This window comes from Rhamphochromis longiceps, linkage group LG11, assembly GCF_057381845.1.
Source record: "Rhamphochromis longiceps isolate RC_006_pf linkage group LG11, R_longiceps_female_GT1.1, whole genome shotgun sequence".
Classification (NCBI taxonomy): Eukaryota; Metazoa; Chordata; class Actinopteri; order Cichliformes; family Cichlidae; genus Rhamphochromis; species Rhamphochromis longiceps.
Window position 1 is genome coordinate 11,165,445 of NC_140567.1, and position 22,522 is coordinate 11,187,966.

The window sequence follows — 22,522 nt, forward strand, 5'->3', positions numbered from 1 at the left end:
CAAACACACGCAGATGCACACACACATATCTGTGTACAGAGGGAAAAGTCATACATGTAATGCAGAGCGTTTGGAAAACTTGATAACATTAAAGATGTCATGGGATCATTTTTAGGTGAGGCCAGAATGACTATTTGGACAGATGTCACATTTAAACAAACTAAAGTGTGATGTTTGGTTTGTTTAAATCAGACTCTGGTTCGTTTCCCTTTGGTGTGGTTTGCTTGTAAAAATATGAACATGATAATTGCACTCGGGTGCAGACCGATATATCTGCACCGGAGGAAGTGGTCTAGGTCCGGTTCACAAACAAACTCCAGAGCAGTTTGTCACAGACCGGTTTAATGTCAGACTATATTTTCGTGTTGCGGATAAATACAACAAAATGAAATGAAACGACCAAGACAAAAATTGTGATTTTTTTTTTTTCTTTTTTTGGTAAATATAATAATAAACGCGAATTCAGTGTGTAATTGTGTGACATTATTATCAGCGTCCTTCTGATATGCACCAACAACACTGAGAGTAACATCCTCCTCTCTGTCCCTTATTCTCTCTGGTCACTATGGTAAAGCGTAAATATTTCTTTCAAAATAAGACACACAACTACAACACAGGGAAACAGAGTTAACGATAAAAACTTAGAAAACCATAAATTTCACACCCGAGCCTCAACTCTCGCGGCCCAGTACCAAACGACTCGCTGACCAGTCCGGGGTTGGGGACCGCTGATGTAAATGATATTATGTGTTTACAGATCATCTGCGGTCTATTTGAGTTTTAGTCTACACATCTTTACCTCTAGACTATAAACTAATACAAATGATTAGACTTTTACTGCTATAGCTAAGAGTGTAGTTCTTATTCTAGGACCCACAGACAGAGCAGTTGTGGGATAATGAGAGCATTCAGCTTTCTTTAGCAGCTTTCCACAATAGTCGGGAGGTTTAAAGGAATTTTGTAGCTCCTATCTTAAAGGTTAGGAACAGGTAAGTTGACTTGAGAATATTACAAAGCTGTAGGATTTCAAATAATGAGCTGAGGTTTCCACCTCTTTCCGATCTGGTGCGACACTGGGAATGTATCTCTTTTTTTCATGAGTTTTTATCTTTTAACAGCTTTTTTTAGGCTCACATTATCTCTTTTTGTCTTCTGTTTGTCTGTTTTTATGTTGATCTTTGAATCCCTTGTATTCATACCGTTGTCCATATGAGTGTACAGCTTTTGTTTTTTGTGTTAGTCAGTATGTGCCTTCGAGTTGGCACGTTGTTGTTGTTTGTTGTGTTGGTGCGTTGTGTGTATGTGTGCTGCTCCTGAAAAGAACCAAATTCTGCTGAGTATTCATTGGGGCTTGATAAATCCTTACCTGGAGTTAAAGCTGTCTTAGTCGCACTCTCTCACACAAGCACACCATGGAGTATCAATGAATACAGAGTGATGGTAAAAGTTATGAAGGGATGATAAGAAGGGGGAGAAAGGTGTTGAGGAACAATGATGAGATCGCTGCTCAGAGCCGAGGTGCTCAAGGCAAAAGGAGAGAGTGCAAGAAATTATCAAGAGACATACTTACGTGGGGGAGAGTGGGCAAGAGAGCGAAGAATGAATGATTAGAATGAGTTTTCCCCCTCTGGAAAAACAGAACAGGAGGAGGAGGGGCATTGAGGGGTCTGTGGAAAGGCAAAGAAAATGAGAGAAAAGAGGATTTGTGGATTCCAAAGAACCCTTTGGCAGAGGAATAGAGAGGGAATCAGATGAAAACAAGAATGTGAGGATGGCAGTGGGACGGGGCCAATGATTACAGGATTGTATGGATCAGAAGAGGCTTGAGTGAACAGACAATGAGTAAAAGATGGGTAACATATGGAAACAGAAGAAAGCGAATAGATGGGAGGAATGGAGAATAGAGCTGCAAGCTATGAGAGGAGCAGAGAACAACAGAAAAGGTCCAAACTGGCCAAAACACAACATTTCTCTTCATACACCACATCTTTTATTGTATTATTATTATTATTATTTTCTTAATTTGGCCTAATTTTTCTCTTATCTGTGGACTTTAGCAGAGGCTGGCATGCTTCTGAAACTTGACTACACCATGTTGTAAATATGGTTAGTTGAATGTTATGCTTGGTTAGTCAGCAGACATTTTTCCTCTACGTTGAAAGATCAAGCTGTCTTTGCTAGTCTGGAATTAGCCTGTTTGTCCAGCTGTGCAATAGCAGAACAACAGGTTTTCTGTTCAGCATGTACGGCTCATGCTTAAGGACATTCAACTTAACCCTGCACATTCTAACACTCAAAAAGACAGAGACACGAGGGGGGGAGAGCAGGAGGGAGAATAGCGATGAATGCATACTCCCTTTAGGTACAGTACCATATTTATATGCCCTTTCCCTTTAGCCATACATGGCCTAATCAGTGAGCTAATTAGCACTTTCTGTAGCTGCATCAGCCTCATGTAACTCATTGCATTAACAACTGCCACAGATCAAACCGTCGCCTCTCACGCTTGTGCATCTCATTATACAGTAAGTACACGAAGGCCAGACTTTAACTAGAAATGAAATGAAGCATTTTCTGCCACAGATGGTGTATAGATAAATACATTCCAACTGTCCGTTCATTATTATTATGAATTCATTGTGGGCATACTTATAAGCCTTGGCTTTTTTCCATCCATTTGAAGTAATCCAGTTAATAGCAGTGGAGCTGTAATGTATGTCCATATCTGTATAATATCTCTATGATCATTATCAGAAATACAGAGGACAAGGAAATGCAAATAAGATGTATCACACGTCCAAAGAAATGTTTTACAAACAAAGCAAATAAAGAAGGACGAGAAAATTCAGGCTGTGAATCAGAAATCTTTTGTTTCCATTGTTGAGTCGGACTAGTTCTGTATTTTTGTAGGTTTTTTACCTTACAATATAAAGCACCTTGAGGCAACAGTTCTTGTGTTTTGGCGCTATATAAATAAACCTGAACGGAGTTGTCATTTTAAAGTTCTATTGTTAGTCTTGTAGTAAGAGAGTAATCATGTCTTTTTAACTACGATGGAGCTACATTTAAATCAAAGTGGTTAATTAGCACTAAAGGTTTGAATGTGTTACTGCCACTGTTTCAGGAAAGCTAGCCACAGTCACGATGAGTGGTTAGCCTCTGCTGTTGTTGATCGGTTGATCTTGAAAAGAGTCACTTTTAGATGTTTATTAATAATTGTACCTGAATTAGGTGACAGACGTATGTAACAATGTTTAAGATCAAAAACTGAAACCATCCAAGGTCACAAATCTTCCCGTGGGTTTGCACTTCCAAAAATATGATCACCCCCTCATCCAGCTTCAAACTCGATACTGCACCTCTTTAAGTCTCCATCCAGATTGTCATTAAAAAACATAACGTCATTTATTAGCGAGGTTATTTGTTTTGTGTTAATTATGTAAGTGATTCTTAAACATTTCTTTTTTTTTTTTCTGTCTGCAGAAGAAGCAAAGAACTAAAGAGCTGTCGCAGGTCTTCCACTCTTACAACCCTTATGACCATAAGGTAAGATCTTTCACTGTTTGTCCCTCAATAACTTTCCTCGCCAGCGTGAATTGCAGCATTTCTTTTTCAACACTCTATATTGCTTTATTTGCTCATTTAATGTATCTGAACGAGCCGAGCTTTGAGCTTTCAGTGTCATTCGTCTCTAGACCACAAGGTTAGTTGTTGTAGGTCACCATCGCTGCCTTGTATTCAAGGCTGTGATGAATTTTTTGTCTCTCCAAGATCTATGGCTCTTGTTAGAAATCTAGTGAATGAGGACGGCTCAAGTGTTTGTTCCTGATTGCATTGTGAGAGCGAGCGTGTTTGAGAGAGTGAAGTCTGATATAAAGCTAATCATCTCTGTCCATGTGTGGATCCTCCTGTATTTATCTCTGTCTGGGTTCATACGAAGTGCCATCAAACAGTCATGAACTGCACTTATAAGAAGAAAAAGCCTTACGTGTTATAAAATTCTCTTGGATACTTGAGGACATTCAACTAGAAGTCATTGTTGACGGGCTATTGCTGGGGGACAAATTCACAATGTGCTACTAGATGAGTGTCGGCAAGAGTTGAGGCTTTTTTTCACTCTTAAAACTGTTGTTTGTTGTCTGAGCCACAGCCGTACAGCCAATAGTTGTCACTCTGTTCACACAACATCACAGAAACTCTTACTACACTTACTGCTCTGTGTCATGTGACCTTGGCTTTGTGCTGTTAGCACGGAAAAGAAAATCAAATGTTATCAGATTGACATTTCACAGCAGACCAAAAATGACACTATTCAGGCACGTTTATGATGATGAAACCTTTGGGATGATAACTTTTATGCGTTGCATTCATATTTATATATATATATATATATATATAAATAAAGCCATGTTCTGAAAGGGTCAAACCCATGAACTCTAATAACCATCTCCCATGAACGAGATCAGTTATATCCAGCTATGTAGCAACACTTTAGCTTAGCTTTTTATTTGTAACAAAGTATTTTTTTTATGTGTTAAGCAGTAATTTTAAAGATTTGGGAGAGTTTTTACTGGTGTAGACACACACCTTTGCAGATGCACACAACCTCAGACAGACATTCAGAAAAATTAGTAGAAAAGAGAATTTTTAGCAAAAGCAGAGAGGGTGAATAAGGAGAAGAAGAGAATGCCATTAAAATTTATAAACGTGTTTTTATCTCAATCAGACATGGTTCATAAGCATGCTCTATCTTTAAGTATGATTCTCACGGTGATTGAGAAACCAGATGTGTGACAGTATGCCACTCAGAACTTGGCGTGGTAAGCTGCGGCATCTTGTAAATATCTTTTTACTTTTTTCATTTTCATGTTTTCCTTCTGTTTGTTGAACATGCTGATAAAGTTTAGCTTTATTGAAGAAGTTAAATTCTTACTACTGCAGAAAGCCTCATTAAACCCTGGTCCACTTTGGGATAAATCTTTGAATTTAATAACAGGAAATTTAATAACAGGACGCTACACATAAAGAATATCTGTTTCTGAAATTGCCTTTGAAATAAAACTCATATCGTAAAGCTTATGGCTATTTTCTTTTCAGCTCCACATGCTGTCATCTTTTATGAAAATTCAAAGTATACATGGATGCTTATTTATGAAAGAATGAATTAAGGATTAATTAAGCTGTTGAGATAATACAGTAAATTTTACATATTTTTTATTTTTATTTTGCACATTACATTGTGTTTGTTTATACTGTAGAGCACATTTGTAGCACTTTGTAGTGATCTAGAGTGGGATCATGTGTAGTCTATTTGTACACATTTATACATCCACGGAAATCTTAAAGTTCAACTTAACGATTTATTGGTCAAAAATTGGCAAAAAGACTTAAAACTTAAAACTATGATTTTTACAAGTGTGCTGCGTATTGTCAACGTACAGAAGGTACTGTATAAGTATTTAAAATGTCATGCCACATTTGACCTATGACGTCTCCTTCAAAGATGAATAGCCTGACCTGAAGGTTCAATTCAATTTTATTTATATAGCGCCAAATCACAACAACAGTCGCCTCAAGGCGCTTTTTATTGTAAGGTAGACCCTACAATGATACATACAGAGAACCCCAACAATCATATGACCCCCTATGAGCAAGCACTTTGTGACAGAGGGAAGGAAAAACTCCCTTTTAACAGGAAGAAACCTCTGGCAGAACCAGGCTCAGGGAGGGGCGGGGCCATCTGCTGCGACCGGTTGATTCAATGCAGAGAGGTCTATTAACTCATAGTGAGTGAGAAAGGTGACTGAAGAAGAAATACTCAATGCATCATGGGAATCCCCAAGCAGCCTATGCCTATTGCAGCATAACTAAGGGAGGATTCAGGGTCACCTGATCCAGATCTAACTATATGCTTTAGCAAAAAGGAAAGTTTGAAGCCTAATCTTAAAAGTAGAGCTAGTGTCTGTCTCCTGAATCCAAATTGGAAGCTGGTTCCACAGAAGAGGGGCCTGAAAACTGAAGGCTCGTCTCCAATTCTACCTTTAAATACTCTAACAAGGAACAACAAGTAAGCCTGCAGTGTGAGAGCGAAGTGCTCTAATGGGGTGATATGGTACTACAAGGTCATTAAGATATGATTGGGCCTGATTATTTATTATTAACGTTAAAGTGATAGTAATGATATTTAGAGCATTGCTTGTATTGACAATATATAACCATACAGGGAAGGATATATGGAGATATTATTACAGTAATCATCATTTAAATTCATTACAGTTTGAATACATGTACAGTGTACCTGAATAAGTATAATCATTTTTGGAAAAGAGAAATTAAGATTAAATGAATGCTCACACGTACTTTAGCCAAATATAAATAAAAAATAATTGTACTCAAAATTTTCTCAGGTACGTTAAAAATGGTTTTGATGGGGGAAATATGTAAAAGGCTGCACTTTAAGCTTGTTTTCACTGCACCGCAAACGTCTTATTCCCTTAACAGTAAAGGTGAAGGTTTTCCTTTAGATTGACAAAAAATATTCCAGCTTGTAGAGTGTTTTTAACACTCTACAAATCAGCTCATGGTATATAAATGTTACCGTTGGTCTTGTTCCTTTTCTAAGATTGTGGAGATGTGTGAATAGATCCCTTTAGATTAAATGTCTGGATGGCCGTGAGATGTGATTTAATGATAGCAAATGTAATGTCAAGCATGCATTCTCCCACAGCAGGCAGAGGTTTTCCTGTCCTTGCCCGTGTTCGTATACTGTGTAAATGTTGAAGCAAATCAGCGTGTATTAAGCCCATATAGCCCTTAGACAAAAATAAATGAAGGCTGATAATGTCCCTCATTTTCCATGATTCCCTTGGGCGTCTGCTAGCTCAGCTTATGGTTTATTTAAGGATATCATGTGTTTACTAACACATCCTATGTCTGTGCGTCTCTGTGCGTGTTTGTGCGCGAGGCTGAGGGAGCGATAACGAGCGAGTCAGCGTTTAGATTTAGAGAGAGGGGAGAAATAGTTGTTTCTGAAGCCATTATTGTTTTTTTGCATCTGCCTGTTGTGATGAAAAGGTCATTAATAAAGACTGAGTTGGGGAGAGGGTTGTGAGTTAGTCGAAGCTTTATTGTAGCTTCAGGGTACCAACCCGATGAAACAATGTTTTTAAATGAACTAATTGTTGTTTTTGTACAGAGCTTGTTTCTTAATCTATCTTCAATAATTCTGAATGACAAACTGAGTAAGTGGCTCGCTAAAATAAAAACCATAAAAGGTTTTTAGAAAGCATACGTGTTTTCTGTCTTTTTCTTTTTGTTTTCACTTTGACATTACAAGTTAAACTATTGCAGTCTGTGCACGGTAAATGGTGTTAAACACCCCCCCCCCCACCCCGATATCTGCCTCTAGAGAAAATTATGTTAATATAAATATAAATAATCACCTAGTTTAAAAAATATAAATGTATGAATATATATAAGTCATAGTGAGTGATTGGAGCGCTCCACTTTCAAACAGTTAGTATACATTACTTATAGACAATTGCACTGTTCCGTTGTATTTATGTTTAAAATACCTTCTTGTGTCGTGTGTGTGTGTGTGTGTGTGTGTGTGTGTGTGTGTGTGTGTGTGTGTGTTTACAATGATTAATGTGAGGTATCCCTTAGCCAGATGGTGCTGAACAAGGCCCATCCATCAGCAATGAAAAGAGCAGTGGGCAGAAAGCTGGCAGAGCACTTTGTCTGGGGCCAGTGCCCCCATCGGACACACTCACATACAGACTCTCTTAGGCTTTGACAGTGTAACCTATTAAGCCTTATTGGATCCTTGTGTTATTGTTTTGGGGCTTTTTTCTTCTTTTTTTGCAGGATTGCAGGTTCTTGTTTGTTTTTGTTTTTTGTTGTTTTTTACTGCCTTCAACTTAAAAAAAAAAATCAAAACAAACAAACTTCTAGGGTGGAGGCTTGTTTCTGTTTTTTCTATCAATGCCAAACTTCTTTTCTCTAGCATGCAGTAGAGGGGCAGTATACTACTGTAGGGTTTTCGAATGCCGAGAATTTTTGCTAAAAGATATAAATGCTGAACTTTTCAAAAGTAAGGACAGGAAGATATTCTGTGAATGGTGACACCAAGGTGAAAATGAAAACTGTGCTTTGGTCTGGTGGTTGATATTTGAAATTCTTTGTGGATGTTGACATTCTGATTGGACGTTGCACTCATATTAAAATTGTCATTCTGTGGTGACACACAGAGAATCCTGTGAATGAAATGAGAGGATGATACAGAGAAATGACAGACTAATTATAGACAGACATTAAAAAGAAAATTAATAACATATCTCTTTGTGTAATTGTTTGAGGAACAAACACCAATATGACCTCCACTATTAACCAATAAGTATCTTTTACAGTGAAAACAATTAAAACAACCTGTTCATAGCTCAAGTTATTAAGATACTTGGAGTTTTTCTTATGCGTATCGCATAGTCAGTGGTGATGCACAGTAATACTAGCATCCTTGCTATTGTTTGCCAAGAACCACCAAGTTATATTTCTCTGTATAAATGTGTAGTTAAAGTGTGTAATTGCACTTTTCTCATTCAGACTTTGCTGCATCACCGTGTCATCACTTGCAAAGTTTTGCTCCCTGAAGGATTTGCCCTTCCAGGTTGAGGTTGTGGAGTCCCCATCATGATTAGGTCATTGTCAGCAATGTGTGCGTCCACACATTCAGCTGACTCGAGTTAACAAAGCACCTCTCTCTTCTCCCCCACGCACTGTCACAGTCTCCTGAGAACACACACAGACAGACACACATACACTCTCCATGCTGTGTTCATAGGCCTGAATGACAGGGGTGACAGTTTTCCCCGCGGCAAGAGAGGAGGGACAAGCTGTCAATATGGTCCGGTGCACCTGCCCAGCCTCATAAGAAACACACACAAATGGAGCGAAACAGAAATAGGGAATATAGTAATAAAAAGGGAGTTAGACACGGCTGAATAATAGGCTCATAATGAAGGCCCAAACAGGGAATAAAGGCATGTGTAGAAAATAAAACACTTAATTACACATTAATAAACTCCCCCTTTGGATATTCTGAACTACTGCTTTGTTTAGGAGTTTACAGAGTTATCTATCATTGGGAAATAAAAGGAAAAATTCTAATTAGTCTAGCAGCTCTCTACAAAACTGTTCTTTTTTCCCCGCCTGTTACTAAACCAAACAATTAGCATTTTCTTTTTTCCCCCTTTTGCCATTTTTAATTGCTGTTATTTTCTTTAAAATGAGTTTTTAAGCTGCTGTTGTTTTGCATTGTTGTGAAATGTTACCCTCTATCTTTGTTAAACTTGACTTTGGCTTGCCGTGCTTCCGTTTTTTTTTCTTTTGCTGTTAATTAACTGACTATTCAGGACAAGACAAGGAGGAAGTGGAGAAATGAAACACTAGTACTGGTTATGGTAATTTATTTTCTTGCCATGTTCGCTTAACTTGTCTATTCATCCATCGGTTTTTGCTTTTCTGTGAAAGACCCGTTTTGCTCTGTGCGGCTTTTTTTTTTAAGTACTTAGACTTTTTTGTTACTAGCATACAAAAGCAGTTGATTCTGTTTCATTTAGTTTTATGTTGATAAATTAAACTCTTTTCCAACTGATTTTCTATTTATGATGATAATTATTAATTTCCATTGGCATGGCTTGCAGTGTCCAAGCCTGAAGCTGTCACATCACATCATGAGTGTGGCCTGGAGCATACTTACTCACTGGGTTGCACATCAGGGCTCACACTTTCAATGCAAAGTTTTACTGTTGCATGTTGTAGATTGTTCTTTTGGGCAGTGGATCAGACTAACTGTGCAACTTTGTTACACTTCTTGATGCTTTTCTGTAGTAATTACCCATATGGAAAAGAAATAGTAAAAACTTATATGATTTACTCATGAAAGTGGCCACTTTCTCATTACTTTCATATATTGTTTTAGTAAGTATCCAAAATATACATGTTTCATTATATAATTTTTCAAGGGATCTTATATCTGTTTTCACTCTTGTATGCTTTTCATACAAGTTTCACACAAGACAGATACAAACTTTATAAGATTTATATATATCTTTTCCATATGGGTAATGTAATGGATGCTCAGTTACCCACTGAACATAAAAATAAAATCTTTGTGACAAACCTGAGGGGGCTTTAGGTAGGCTAAGGCAGCGGTCCCCAACCCCCGGTCCGTGAGTCGTTTGGTACCGGGCCACAAGAGTTAAGACTCGAGTGTGAAATGTATGGTTTTCAGGGTTTTTATTGTTATTTTTTAAAATCATTTTTATTGTTAACTCTGTTTTTTCCCGTGTGTTATGAATAAATCTTGTTTTTGGTACTGGTTTTATTTTGTTGTACTTAAACGCGGCACCTTAAAGGCTGGTCCGTGAAAATATTGTTGGACATAAACTGGTCCGGAAAAAAGGTTGGGGGCCGCTGGGCTAAGGTACATAACATATTAGGTCCGTATGATGTGATGAAAGTCTCTGAGGGGAGATGGCTTAATATCAAATCAGCAATCTGGAAGTTTTTGCTTGTTTGGCTGTGCAATGGCAGTAATCCTGCCTCACTGGCTCAATTTCTGACTACCCTTGTTTAAACAGGGTACCTGTAAATGTTTTGGCCTTTCAAAATAAAATTCCCTCAGTTGACCAAAATGACAATTTCCCACCTGTTTCTTGATATTTATCTAGCTTTATTTTGGATAATTGACATTTTGCTCCCAATACTTCCTGCAGCCTCCATTATATATACTGAATAAATATCTTCATTACAGAGACATTGAATTCAGTCCCTTTGCTACAAGTGTATAAAATCACCTACTTTGCATGAAGTGTGGCTTTAAAAACAATTGTGAAAGAATTGTTTTTTCTTTTTTTCACTGAATTTGAGCATGGTGCTGTAATAGGATGTCATCATTGCAACAGCTCAGTTTGTGAAGTTTCTTCCATGGTAGACATTTCACAATCAACTGTGAGTTGTATTATTGCAAAGTGGAGTTGTATCAGAAGTAGCAGAGTATGAAAGGTTACAGAGCGGGGTCGCTGAGTGCTGAGGTACAAAGTTGCCAACACTCTGTTCCTCACAGGAAGAATCCAATGAATCCAAACCTCACATTGAAATGCTGTCATGTTCCATCTAAGCCACTAACTAAAGCAAAGATGGATAATTGTTAGCACAGAGACCAAGTTACCTGGATCTTATGCTGTACGAATTTTATGTGTGTTTTAAGGTTATTTAATGCACTTCTCCCACTTAAATCCCAGCTTATCACAGTACTGCACAGTCAGAGTCAGATACACTTCATCAGAACATCGGAAAAACTCGGCCCTTCTCTATAATTAATTCTCTTTGCCTGTATACATTGCATACTGCACAAGCGCTTTTGTCAGCCACTTTATCTTGTAGTTTCACAGGCCTTTGGAAAGCTTATCTTCCATTGTAAATTGCATGTTAACACAGTTTGAAATCTTGCATTTGCTTATTGATTCTACTTGGCTTTTATCTTGTCCACTGTATGTTTACAGAGTATCTATTTGTCCAACATAACTTACTTCGGCAGTCGCTATAAGCAGTGCAGACATAAATGTTTAAATCTTAAAGGTTTTGAATTAGCAGTATGCAAAATGAGTTTTCCTCCTGTGGCTTCAACACGTTCAAAGCGTGCCTGTCTTTACAGAACAAAAGGAAAAAGTCAGTTTTGTTACCACATTTTGTCCAAGACAATGTTGTTGAAACTAAAATGATCTTTATTCAGTTGAGTTAGGATCGCTTTATTTGGCTTTGTTCTGGGAGAGCGCACCACCCACCATTTCATCTGCAAGAGATCCCTGTTGTTAGTCAGGATACATCTTTAAACTTTTATTTCAGCCTTTTAAAAATTCCTCTGGTATTTCATTAAAAGTTTACAGTTAACGCTAAATTAGCATTTTTAGTATAACTCCAATTAGATGTGATTATATATTTACACACAGACTCTTGGTCAGCACAAAGTTCTCTCTGTAAAGAAAAAACCCCATCTGTGTTTATCTCATATTGCCTTTTATGCAGCTCCTCAGTGGGCATGCTGCCTCCACTGACCAAATACATAATTTGTATTCAGAACCATCTGAACTCTGAACAGTTTGTTGACAGACATGCCTGAATTTGTGTCAAATCTCTTTATTTGCCTGGTCATTAAGTCCTTTGCGTATTGTTTTTGTTTGATCTATTTATTTAATCTATGTTCTTGTAAATTTACTGATAGGGAGAGATGTTAGCAACATATCTTAGAGTAGGAGGATCTTAGAGTACCTGAAGAATACTGACTTTACGCTCAAGACAACAGTTTTTCCAGTTGGAATATAGACATGCTGCTCACATGGGCCTGCAAATGAGCTGTGTGTATAGCACCAAATGTAGGATCACTGCTGTAAAGTCCTTATTCTCATAACTGACTTCCAGAAACTGGGGCACAGTAGGGGGGATAAGTGATACATTAACTGTCTGCAGGCATTGTGTGGGTGTGTGACTGTGTGTGTCTGTGTAAGCAAGCAAGCCAGATTTTTAGAATTTAAATGAAGGCAGTTAAAAATAGTGATGCAAGTCTGCCTTATGTTCTTTGTACGGGTTCGGGTGGCAAGGATTATTCCCAAGTTGTCATATCTGACATGTTTGTGTGACGTATAAAATATTTATTTTTTCATGTAAAAGTCAGTCAGTAGATTATAACCATGTGAGATTGTTGTTCTCAGAAATTTCCTGTATGTTTGATGGGATCATTCATTAGAGCTCATTTGTGGTTAACCCATGTCATCATGCTGTGGGAGTCTGTTTTATGGTTTTTTTGTTTTGTTTTGTTTTTTTTTTAAACTAGATGCTTCCTTCTACACCCTAATCTTGTTGCCGTTTCTTTTCCTGACTACATATTAACAAATGACTTTCATATTCAGAAACATTTGCTATAAGGATGTAATCAATAAGCAACAGAGAATTAAGGTATTTCCTCTCCTCTCTCACTTCAGAATATTTCAGTGATCGAATGCTAATAATCCAGATTTATGTGTATACTGTACCATGTAGGTCCAAATATAAAACTGTTGTCACATACCCTGCAGCTGATCCATGTCTCTGTGAGAAATCCCTTTCATTTAATGACAGACAAGGGGTATGATAAATGTTATATGCATACCAACCATATAATAATCAATTGCTTGATTTTTCATTTCATGTTAAGGCTCGAGACATTTTGCCACTACAAAAGCTTGCAACTGAAGTTGATTCATTATTGCAGAATTTTGTTTATTTTGGTTGGAATGTTTCAATAGCAGCACATAATTCTGTCCATATTTTGTTGATCATTGCATTTATAGTACACACTCTTCGTATAGGTCATAACGATGTGGTCAACCCGCCATCATTAGTCTCGGCTCTTTTGAAACACGCTGGACAGCTTGGGACAATGAAGGAATGAATCAATTAAAGATAAAGGGGAGAAAAGAGCCGGCGCTTCCACATATTGAAGAGGAGAAAACGAGACAAAAAGAACAAAAACACCTCAGAAAGAACAATGGGCTGAATATTTATGGGACTGAACGGAAGAAAAGAAACACAAAGACAATGTTCAACAGCTTTGACACTTATTCTTGAGGTGGCCCTCGGTTTAATTTTTCTTCATAATATTTGGTGGAGTTGTCTCTCAATGTGTTGCGCATAGATTAGTGTGTTTGCTTGTTGTGCTGAAGGCCTGTTAATTGGGTGTTTGGGGCTAATAAATAGCCGTAATTAACAGGCATGGGCGAGGCAGGGGTGTTAAAGCTTTGGCAACCAGATGCAGGAGAACAATGAACTACAGTATGGTGAAATTCACCTGAAAGTATCACTCGTTTAGATTAAAGGAGCATTGACAGAAGTGGCTTTGGAACCAAGAAGGTAGGTTTCTCTGTCACCAGTGAGACATTTGTTGTGATACTAACAGCGATAAATCGGAAGTATTACCTGGTATTGTCACCCCAACGCCTTAACAGTTTCATGTGAATCTTAAATATATATTGCGCTATATGCTGTAGTGTGTGTGTGAAAAGTGTAAGGTGGATCACACATTTAATGTATGTTGTTAAAGACGTGTAGTCTCTGTGTTGCAATGACAGTGTGTTGAAAAGCCAAAGGATACTGTGCGTTTGTAGTTCGGCTGAAAACTGATTGCAAACCCCACCTTTGTCATCTTTAGTCATCATTCTGTCATCTTCATTCTGCTCCTGATCTGGTCTTATGTTCTTTGACCTGGACGGCTGCTTGTCTTTTTGTGTATGTTGATATATGAGCCCAGGCTTGTTGAAGTGAGGTATAGTTGTTTGAAGTCCTGCCAGTTCAAGAAAATGAACTTTAAGCCCATTAAAGAGCAGAAAAGCATCAGGGATTTTCTCTTTCTCTCGACTGCATCAGCTATTTATTTTCACCCATGGTTTTATTTCATGCCTGCGAAGAAGCAAATAGAAAGCTGAATGGGAGCAGGTGAGATTCAAATGCACTTTATTTGTCTGTTTTGTTTTGGGGGGGGTTGTGGGCTTTCAGGGACACGAGTAATAGACCTGAGGTTATTGTGATTTTCATGAAGTTAATAACAGGCCTGTGTCCTGATCTGATTACTTTTAATTGACGCTTTAGAAAGCCAAAGGATGCAAGAAGTGGTGTTTCAGAAAGCATACAGTGGCTTGACCTGTGGTAGTTCAGGGTTGAGCTTTATCAACACATGTATTATATGGCTTTGAGGCATTGTATCACTTGTAGGGTATTAGTCAACCTTGTAAGTATTAATGGTGAAATATATAAACACTTCAGTCTAGAAATGTCACAATACCACAATACCATGTCTTTTCCATTAGCATCACTCTGTTATCACTCTGCGATCATGCTAAATTTGATACCAAACTCACAAAATTGATCAAATGAATTTTTCTCAATAAATTCATCATAGCACATGTAATAAAAATAATATTTTAAGAATTATATATTCACTTAGATATTGTATTATTGCCAATAAGTTGCAGTCTGATGATGTGGCTGACACTTTATGTGTTATGTGCTCTTCACATAGACCCATGGGACACACTTTAACACACTGGAACCCTCGAGCATTGTTGTGTTTGGGTATTTATACATATGGGTTTTGATCCCTAAAATGAAAACAAAAAGCTAGTAAACATAAGGAAACAGCAAGTGAAATGAAAGATTAAGTAAACCAAAATTAGCTTATGCCAACCTCTTTAAATCAAGAGTTAGAACGCAACTTGTAAATATGACATTTTAACATGTTTATGCTATAGACAAACTACATATCATCACATTAATTTGCAGATTTTTATAAACAATTAGATTCAGCTTTAGAATAACCATGTAGATGCTCTATAAACCAATTTGCAACCAGTTATTAAACATTAATGATCATTCATTGCTTAACAGGAAGGAACTACATTAAAAAAAATGAATTTTGAGGTAAATTACAGTAAATCATCAACTAAATTTAAATTAACGATCAACTTACATTTATTAATAATGGTTACTGGAAGTATTATCTGATGTCTAAAGGGGACATTTTCATTCTATAAGCTGCACTTAATTTACATCTTTAGTGATTTAGCATAGATTTAATTTTTGGATCTGTGATATGGTTTTAACTTTTATACATATTTCACTAAAAGAAACAGCTTGAACTAAGGTTTCAAGCTGTGTCTCTTTCTTATTTTGGTCTCCTTCTCTACCATTTATCTCTGAGTCAGACAGATTTCTGTCGCACCATTAAAATAAGTCTTTTTTTTTTTATTTGAAAGGAAGGAGCAGTACCCTGAGGGCTTGTCAGCCGACTTGATGACATGAAGCTTCTGTTGAAAGAAAGCAGGGAAGATCAAATGCTTAATGGCCACCTGTGAATATGTGTCTGTGCCTGTTTCCGTTATTAAACACAGACTCGTATTTGAAGTCTTTTCAAGTGATGGATTGAATCTTTAGCACATAATGGAACTTCACTGTGCTTTGCTGGTGGAATCAAAATGAGGAATTTAACTTAAAAAGTTATATAATAAAACAGAAGAACGGAATACCTACAGCTAAACGCTACAGTGCTATAGTATTCACCATATATACACCATTTGACCCAATCCCTGTATGGGTTTAGCCCCAAAATTGCTTTGGAATATGATATAGGGTGAAACACACACACACAAATATATATTAAATACAAACTAGAAACCAAGGATAAAGTCAGTAGTTGACACAGACCTGTTAAAAGCACATATGCCGAGAATGGCGACAAATAAAAACAAAAAAGGGGATGAGACATTAAAAGCAGGGCAGACCTGTTCGAGTCATCTCTTCTGATGCAGAAGTAAAGCCAGCCTTGAGCGGAGTCTTTTCCAGGAACTGCAGCATAAACAAATTAAGCACCCCTCTAGCTTTTGTTTTTCTGTGCAAGTAGGGAGATATACTGTATGTGCATAGTCTTGAATATGTGCTGTTTTAGGCCATGTGGGCTTCAGTTTTGTGTGTGACTTAGCATGTGTAAGTGATGTTTGTTTTTCTGATATGGCTATAACAGCCTCAGCGGTCTTTCTCGCTCTCTCACTGGGTGTGTGTGTGTGTGTGTGTGTGTGTGTGTGTGTGTGTGTATGCAAATGCCAGATTGTAATAAAATTGTGTATTTTTCATCAGTACAGCACAGGTAGTAGCAATAAGGCCTCAAGCTATGGCTGAGCATTGGCAAAATCAGTGTATTTAATTCCCAACAGGCAAAAACAGGAGATATAGACTATAGCTTAATGCTATGTCCTCAGGGTAACTGATGTATTTTGGTGTTTGGTGTTTGAGATTTCAGGAAATCTCATAGGGACACAGGCTATTTTTTACTAACTGTGGTGTAAACTCTTAGCTCTGTTGTTTTATATATATCTTTATTTCTATGAATAGATGGATATAGATCAGGGGCGATTTTAGCCCATTTTTGGGGGTGCTTCAGGACCCCCAAAATGAATCAAAGCACCCCCAAAGATTTCTTACTTTTTGACTTTTTTTTGACAATATTTGCTGTTTGTGTGACACACTACTAAAAATATAAAAAGCATACAGTACTTGGTTGAGACGTAACATTTTAACAACAAAAGTATAGATAACCCCCCCTCCTTCCCAAAATGGTTTGTTCCAGCTCTCCCCTGCTCTGGCTCTAGCGCCCTTTCTGCCAGAGCGATGGTGGCTGAGACGCAGCTGAGCGGAGGTGTAAGTGCCTGGCTTAAAACAGGACATGTTGGATGCATTTAACCTTCAGTTACTCTTTATATAGTTAGGTAGGAGTCAGAACATGTTTCTTTTTAGCTGAAAAACATTACACCCAGGCAATGTTCCCTCTAAGCTGCGCACGTGCGCAATTGCGCACTGCTGGCACGCTCTCTGCGCACAGAAAATCTGCGTTGCGCACAAAAAAAAAAATCTAACCTGAATTGAAATTAAAATTAATACTTTAACAATTCTGTTTTGCAGTGTTAGTCAGTAAGTGACTGGCTGCTCCCGTATGGAATTAGAACGATGCCACCTTATCCCATAGTCCAGCCAATAATGCGATTCACATTCGTATATACGCAGCTAATCAACGTCGTTGACAGGCTACGACAGCGTCCTTATGTGCCGACAGCGGTGTTTTAGCTAGCAAAGCGGCGTGGCTGATGTGGAGTGAAGCAAAGTTAATGACAACGTGTACAACCATTGGAGATGTGAGCAGGAAAGATGGAACAATGGACAGAAAAAGTGTGGACTTTATACCAGTTTTGATTTTGTGTTGATAGGCCACGTAAAACCAGAGTTATGATAAAAATATCTGCAATGTTTGGTTTTCTTCCTGAATACTATCGTTGTTTATATTTACTGCGGGAAGAAACGGTAAAAACGGCGTTTTATAAGGAAAACGCTCGAAAGCGCTTTCCGCCTGTGAGCAAAAACAAAACCAAAAAAACCACACCCTTTTCTATTCGTCGAAAAAAGTGCCATGTCAACCAATCAAAAAATGATATGGCAACGTGGCATCTAGTTGTTAACCCTAACCCTAAATATATATATATATATATATATATATATATATATATATATTAGGGGTGCAACGATACACAAAATTCACGGTTCGGTTCGGTTTGATACTTTGGTGTCACGGTTCGATATTTTTTCGATACAAAAAAAATGTTCATGCCTTTTTAATTTGTCATTTATTAAAATTATAAATATATATTTTAACTCAAAAGTACAGTTTTTAAATTTAACCCTAACCCTTGTGCGTGTTTTTTATTTTGACAGCGAATGCGCACCTGCGGACCACTTATGTGCAGCCCTGGTTATTTAGCTCATCATATCGCAGCCACAGAAATTCTTTTGTCCATGAAACCATAAAGCTGCACTTTCTTTTTGCCTTATAGTCTGATTTGTCATAACTTCTCCGTTTTGTGGTAAGCTTTTCTTTGGCTGTCACTTCTTCACCCTGACCTGTCTTATTTGGCTCAGCAGAACTGAAATGCTTTTACACGCTCACTCACATAAGCTCAGCGATTCTCTGCGCGATCAACCTCTCACATGTTTAAGCTTGCTGCGGGAGATTTCACTTGTCATGTTTGCATAGTAAGCTAACGATTAATAAGACGATGTCAGAGGAATTGGTGCACAAATTATCATCACTCACAGATCAGTGCTGTCGCTCTCTATACACAGTTCGCACGATTGCAAAGTGAAAGCAAAAAAACAAGCGCAAATTCAAACGCGACTTCAATATGTCACATATTGACAGTGGCTCACCGATGCCAATGACATAATTACCCAGCTACATTTCTGAAAGAATGCAAAAGCATTGACATATATTTTTCCTACAATAGCCCGACGGGCAGGGCAGAGATAGATTTTGGTAGCCCGACTGAAAAAAATCGCTAGCTTCGGGATGTCGGGCTAGCGATATTGCGAGCCCTGTATCTGATTGAGGAATCACTCATCTTTGGAAAAGAGAGTTTATTACAGAGAAATGGCTCTTTCCAAAATAAAAGCTATACTATCCGCTTCTTCTGGGCTATATTCTCAGCAGCATAAGGAGAATCATGTGCTAACAGCGGTCTAAATGACTCGGCTAAAGTTAGTAGCATGCTTGCTTTTTTTTGTCTGCTTCCACTTGTCTTTGCACTAGGATGATGTCGGCGTAAATGTGCAGTCATATTCGTTGTGTTCCCACTAGTGATTTCAGGTTAATCTCGTTGAAATGACCTTAACGCCACAACACGGCAAATCTCCGTTAACGAGCTACCGCCGATCGCCCCGTGCATGGGGCTAGACGGCCAACACGTTAACGAGCTAACTGCGCTAACACACTAGTTCACACCAATGTAATTAAGCATTGCATGGCACATCCAACATACTGTTTTACTTTAGTCCATGACTCGCTTACCTTCAGGGTCATACGTCACATGAAAACCAAAATAATTCCAAACGCCAGATCTGAATGAGGTTCAATTTGCCTGTTGCAAGGAGAGCTTAACTTCTGTCTCGCTAGCTTGCCCTGCGCTCTTCTTCCTGACTATGCTGTCTGTGTTGAGCGCTCAGTGGATCTGCGCTCGACAGTGCAGCCTAGGCGGAGTAGTCGAACACAGATTCACTGAGCGCTCAACACAGACAGCATCGTCAGAAGGAAAGTTGATAAAATAAATTACAAATGTTGTATTGTTCGATACATATGCGTACCGAACCGAAAGCACTGTATCGAACGGTTCAAAATCGATACGAATATCGTTGCACCCCTAATATATATATAAAAGCTAAAAAATTCAAGTTATTTTTACTTCCAATAGTATTAACATACTGCACAGGTCAATGACTAGATTTTTTTACATTTTCATTGTAAGTGGGCTAAAGCTGTTAATTAAAAGTAGTCTAACATAAATGTAAATGCTGTAATTTGATTATTTTAATAAACCATGTAACTTGGATGGATTCGATGCTGGCGTGACCACAGTGCACACGTCTGATGTCGCTCACAGTGGTCCAAGGGATCGCTCATGGAGTTTGTGTGTTCGCTCAGACACATGAAAAATTAGAGGGAACATTGCACCCAGGTAACCTGCAGCGTTGAAAACTTGTTTTCCGACAATGTTTGCTACCTTACAATCTGTCCTGCTCTGTATTAAAATCAGCAACATTTCATTGTCCTGTTGCTCCCATTGAAATGTATATAGCCTATTTAAAATCTAAAACTTTAAATTGTCCGTAGCCTATTGTTGTTACCACTGTCCTGTTAGAAATGGATACTAACTAGCTAACTGAACCATTAACCTTATAACTCCTATTGTGTGTGTGTGTGTGTGTGTGTGTGTGTGTGTGTGTGTGTGTGTGTGTGTGTGTGTGTGTGTGTGCGCGTGCAGAGAGACAGCCAGGTTTATAAGGGATATAAGGAAGTTTTTTCAAAAAAAGGAGCCACATTCAGGTAAAAGTGTAAAATCAAATGATCTGTGAATCAGGAATAATGTTGGATCAGTGTTTCAATATTTATGTCTTTTATTAGATATACATGCGGTTTGGTTATTTGCCTCTTGGTTGAAAGTACACTGAGAGAGGACTTTTTCATTAGTGATCTTAATAGTATTTTTTCATATTAATGTAATTTTTCATCTAATTGAATACAATCTATTTGCGTATGATTGTCAGTCCGAAGAGGGAGAGAGGAAAGAGGGGAATGTGAGGAGAAAGTACAAGGTCAGGAAGAACCAGGTAAGAAAACAGACAGGGAACAGTGACAGGCACAACACAAACTGTTAAACTGACACAGACAAAAAACCTAATTTTACTCACACAATCTGGAAGTTGTGTCCTCCCTATATTAAAGCTGCTGTACAGAATCTGCAAAACAAACTGGGTTGAAACATTTTTGACCCTCTTTAACAACATTCCAACATAACATTATCATTGATTGGGGAGATGAAAATTAATGATATATTTTTATGTAGTTCAGCCACAACTCTACTAAAACCTCAGCCAGTAATAGGTAGGCCAACTTTTGGACCGTCCAGTTGTCTGTATGACTGCCGCAGTACCTACATCACATTTGCGCACTATCAGAAAGTGCCAAACAGCCCTGGTGGAGTGAGGAGCTGTAAAGAGAAGCAGATGCTCTGTTTATATTCTAAAAATGTTTTAAGCTTGTTTCAAAGATTCTGTACAGCAGCTTTAAATGTTTTCCAAAAGCACACATACACTTATCAGTGTTTCTCAAACTTTTTACAGTGTGTACCACCTGATAAAATGTCAAGCTCTCCCAAGCACCACTATGAAAGCATGAAACTCATAAATCTTACAACACAAAATTAGTATTATTAAATTAGTAAAATTAGTATCCGCAGTAAAGATTTTTTCATACATTTTATACATTCTACCACAGGCAAAGTTGCCTCCATTTTTTATATATTTCTTTATTAATATTTTGTAATAATTTATTTGTAATAATTTATTCTGTTTTGGGAGTGTTTTTTTATGTATCTGTATTATATTATACATACACATTAAAAGTAAATCTCTGTCCAAAAAATGCACTCAGTTTACTTTTTACTCACTATGAGCATCATTCATTATTCTCCCCCAGTAATGAAGGTTAGGATATGTATTTTTTTTATTCCAATCCATTCTTCTTTTGCAGCATTTAAATAACCTTTATCAGATTTGATGATTTTATTACAGACTTTTCAGTGTTTTGTTTTTCTTTCACAAATGTGGGATTAAATTGTGTTAAAATGTATAAAAAAAGTCTTATGATTTAATAAAGAAATTTGCAGACTTGCACAGAGATGGTAAAATTATGATGACTGATAACGGAGAAGAAGACAACAGACAACGAGGACAGGGAGGAACAGGGGTTTAAATGCACCAAGGAGACAGTTATAGAGAACTCGGGACAACTGGAGACATTTAAGGATGCAGGGACTGACACAGACAGGGAAGACGTCTCATCGTGACGTGTAAAGTTTATCTTGCCTGGCTGGGCAGCTCTCTGGGTGCTCAGCACCCCCAAAGCTCTAATCCTAGAATCGCCCCTGATATAGATATATCGAGAGAGAGACAATGTTAACCTTTTAATTTAAAGGTTGTAAAACTGCACTCTGGGGGTTTCATTGGCCTCATCTTGTGTATGATGTTTAGCACGTAGAAAAATCTGAATGCACTGACAAGCAATACACAATCCATATGCTGATGTGTGTCTTAGTTCTTTCATATAACATACACTGTATGTGTCTGTACTTAAGAAAAAGCAAAAAAAAACAAAACGCCGTTGCTGATTGAGGTTTGATTATTTGTGGGATGTTTTTATGCTGTCGCCCTGGGCAACGTCATGTAATATCACGTACCATGCATTTACATTCATGAAATGTAAATGCACAAATGAATTGCCAGTTTTATAGACATTTTCTGACTAAACATGCGTAGAACTGTATATTTGTGTCCTTTT

General features: G+C 37.8%; 1 protein-coding gene across 1 annotated transcript in view; it reads left to right on the top strand.

Moving 5' to 3' along the window:
- cdkal1 (CDK5 regulatory subunit associated protein 1-like 1) overlaps positions 1–22,522 on the top strand; it is a 259,922-nt gene that overhangs the window by 193,782 nt on the left and 43,618 nt on the right. Inside the window, exon 12 of the mRNA XM_085422313.1 lies at positions 3,484–3,546. Within this exon, the coding sequence (XP_085278439.1) occupies positions 3,484–3,546 (63 nt within the window). The remainder of the gene's footprint in view (positions 1–3,483; positions 3,547–22,522) is intronic.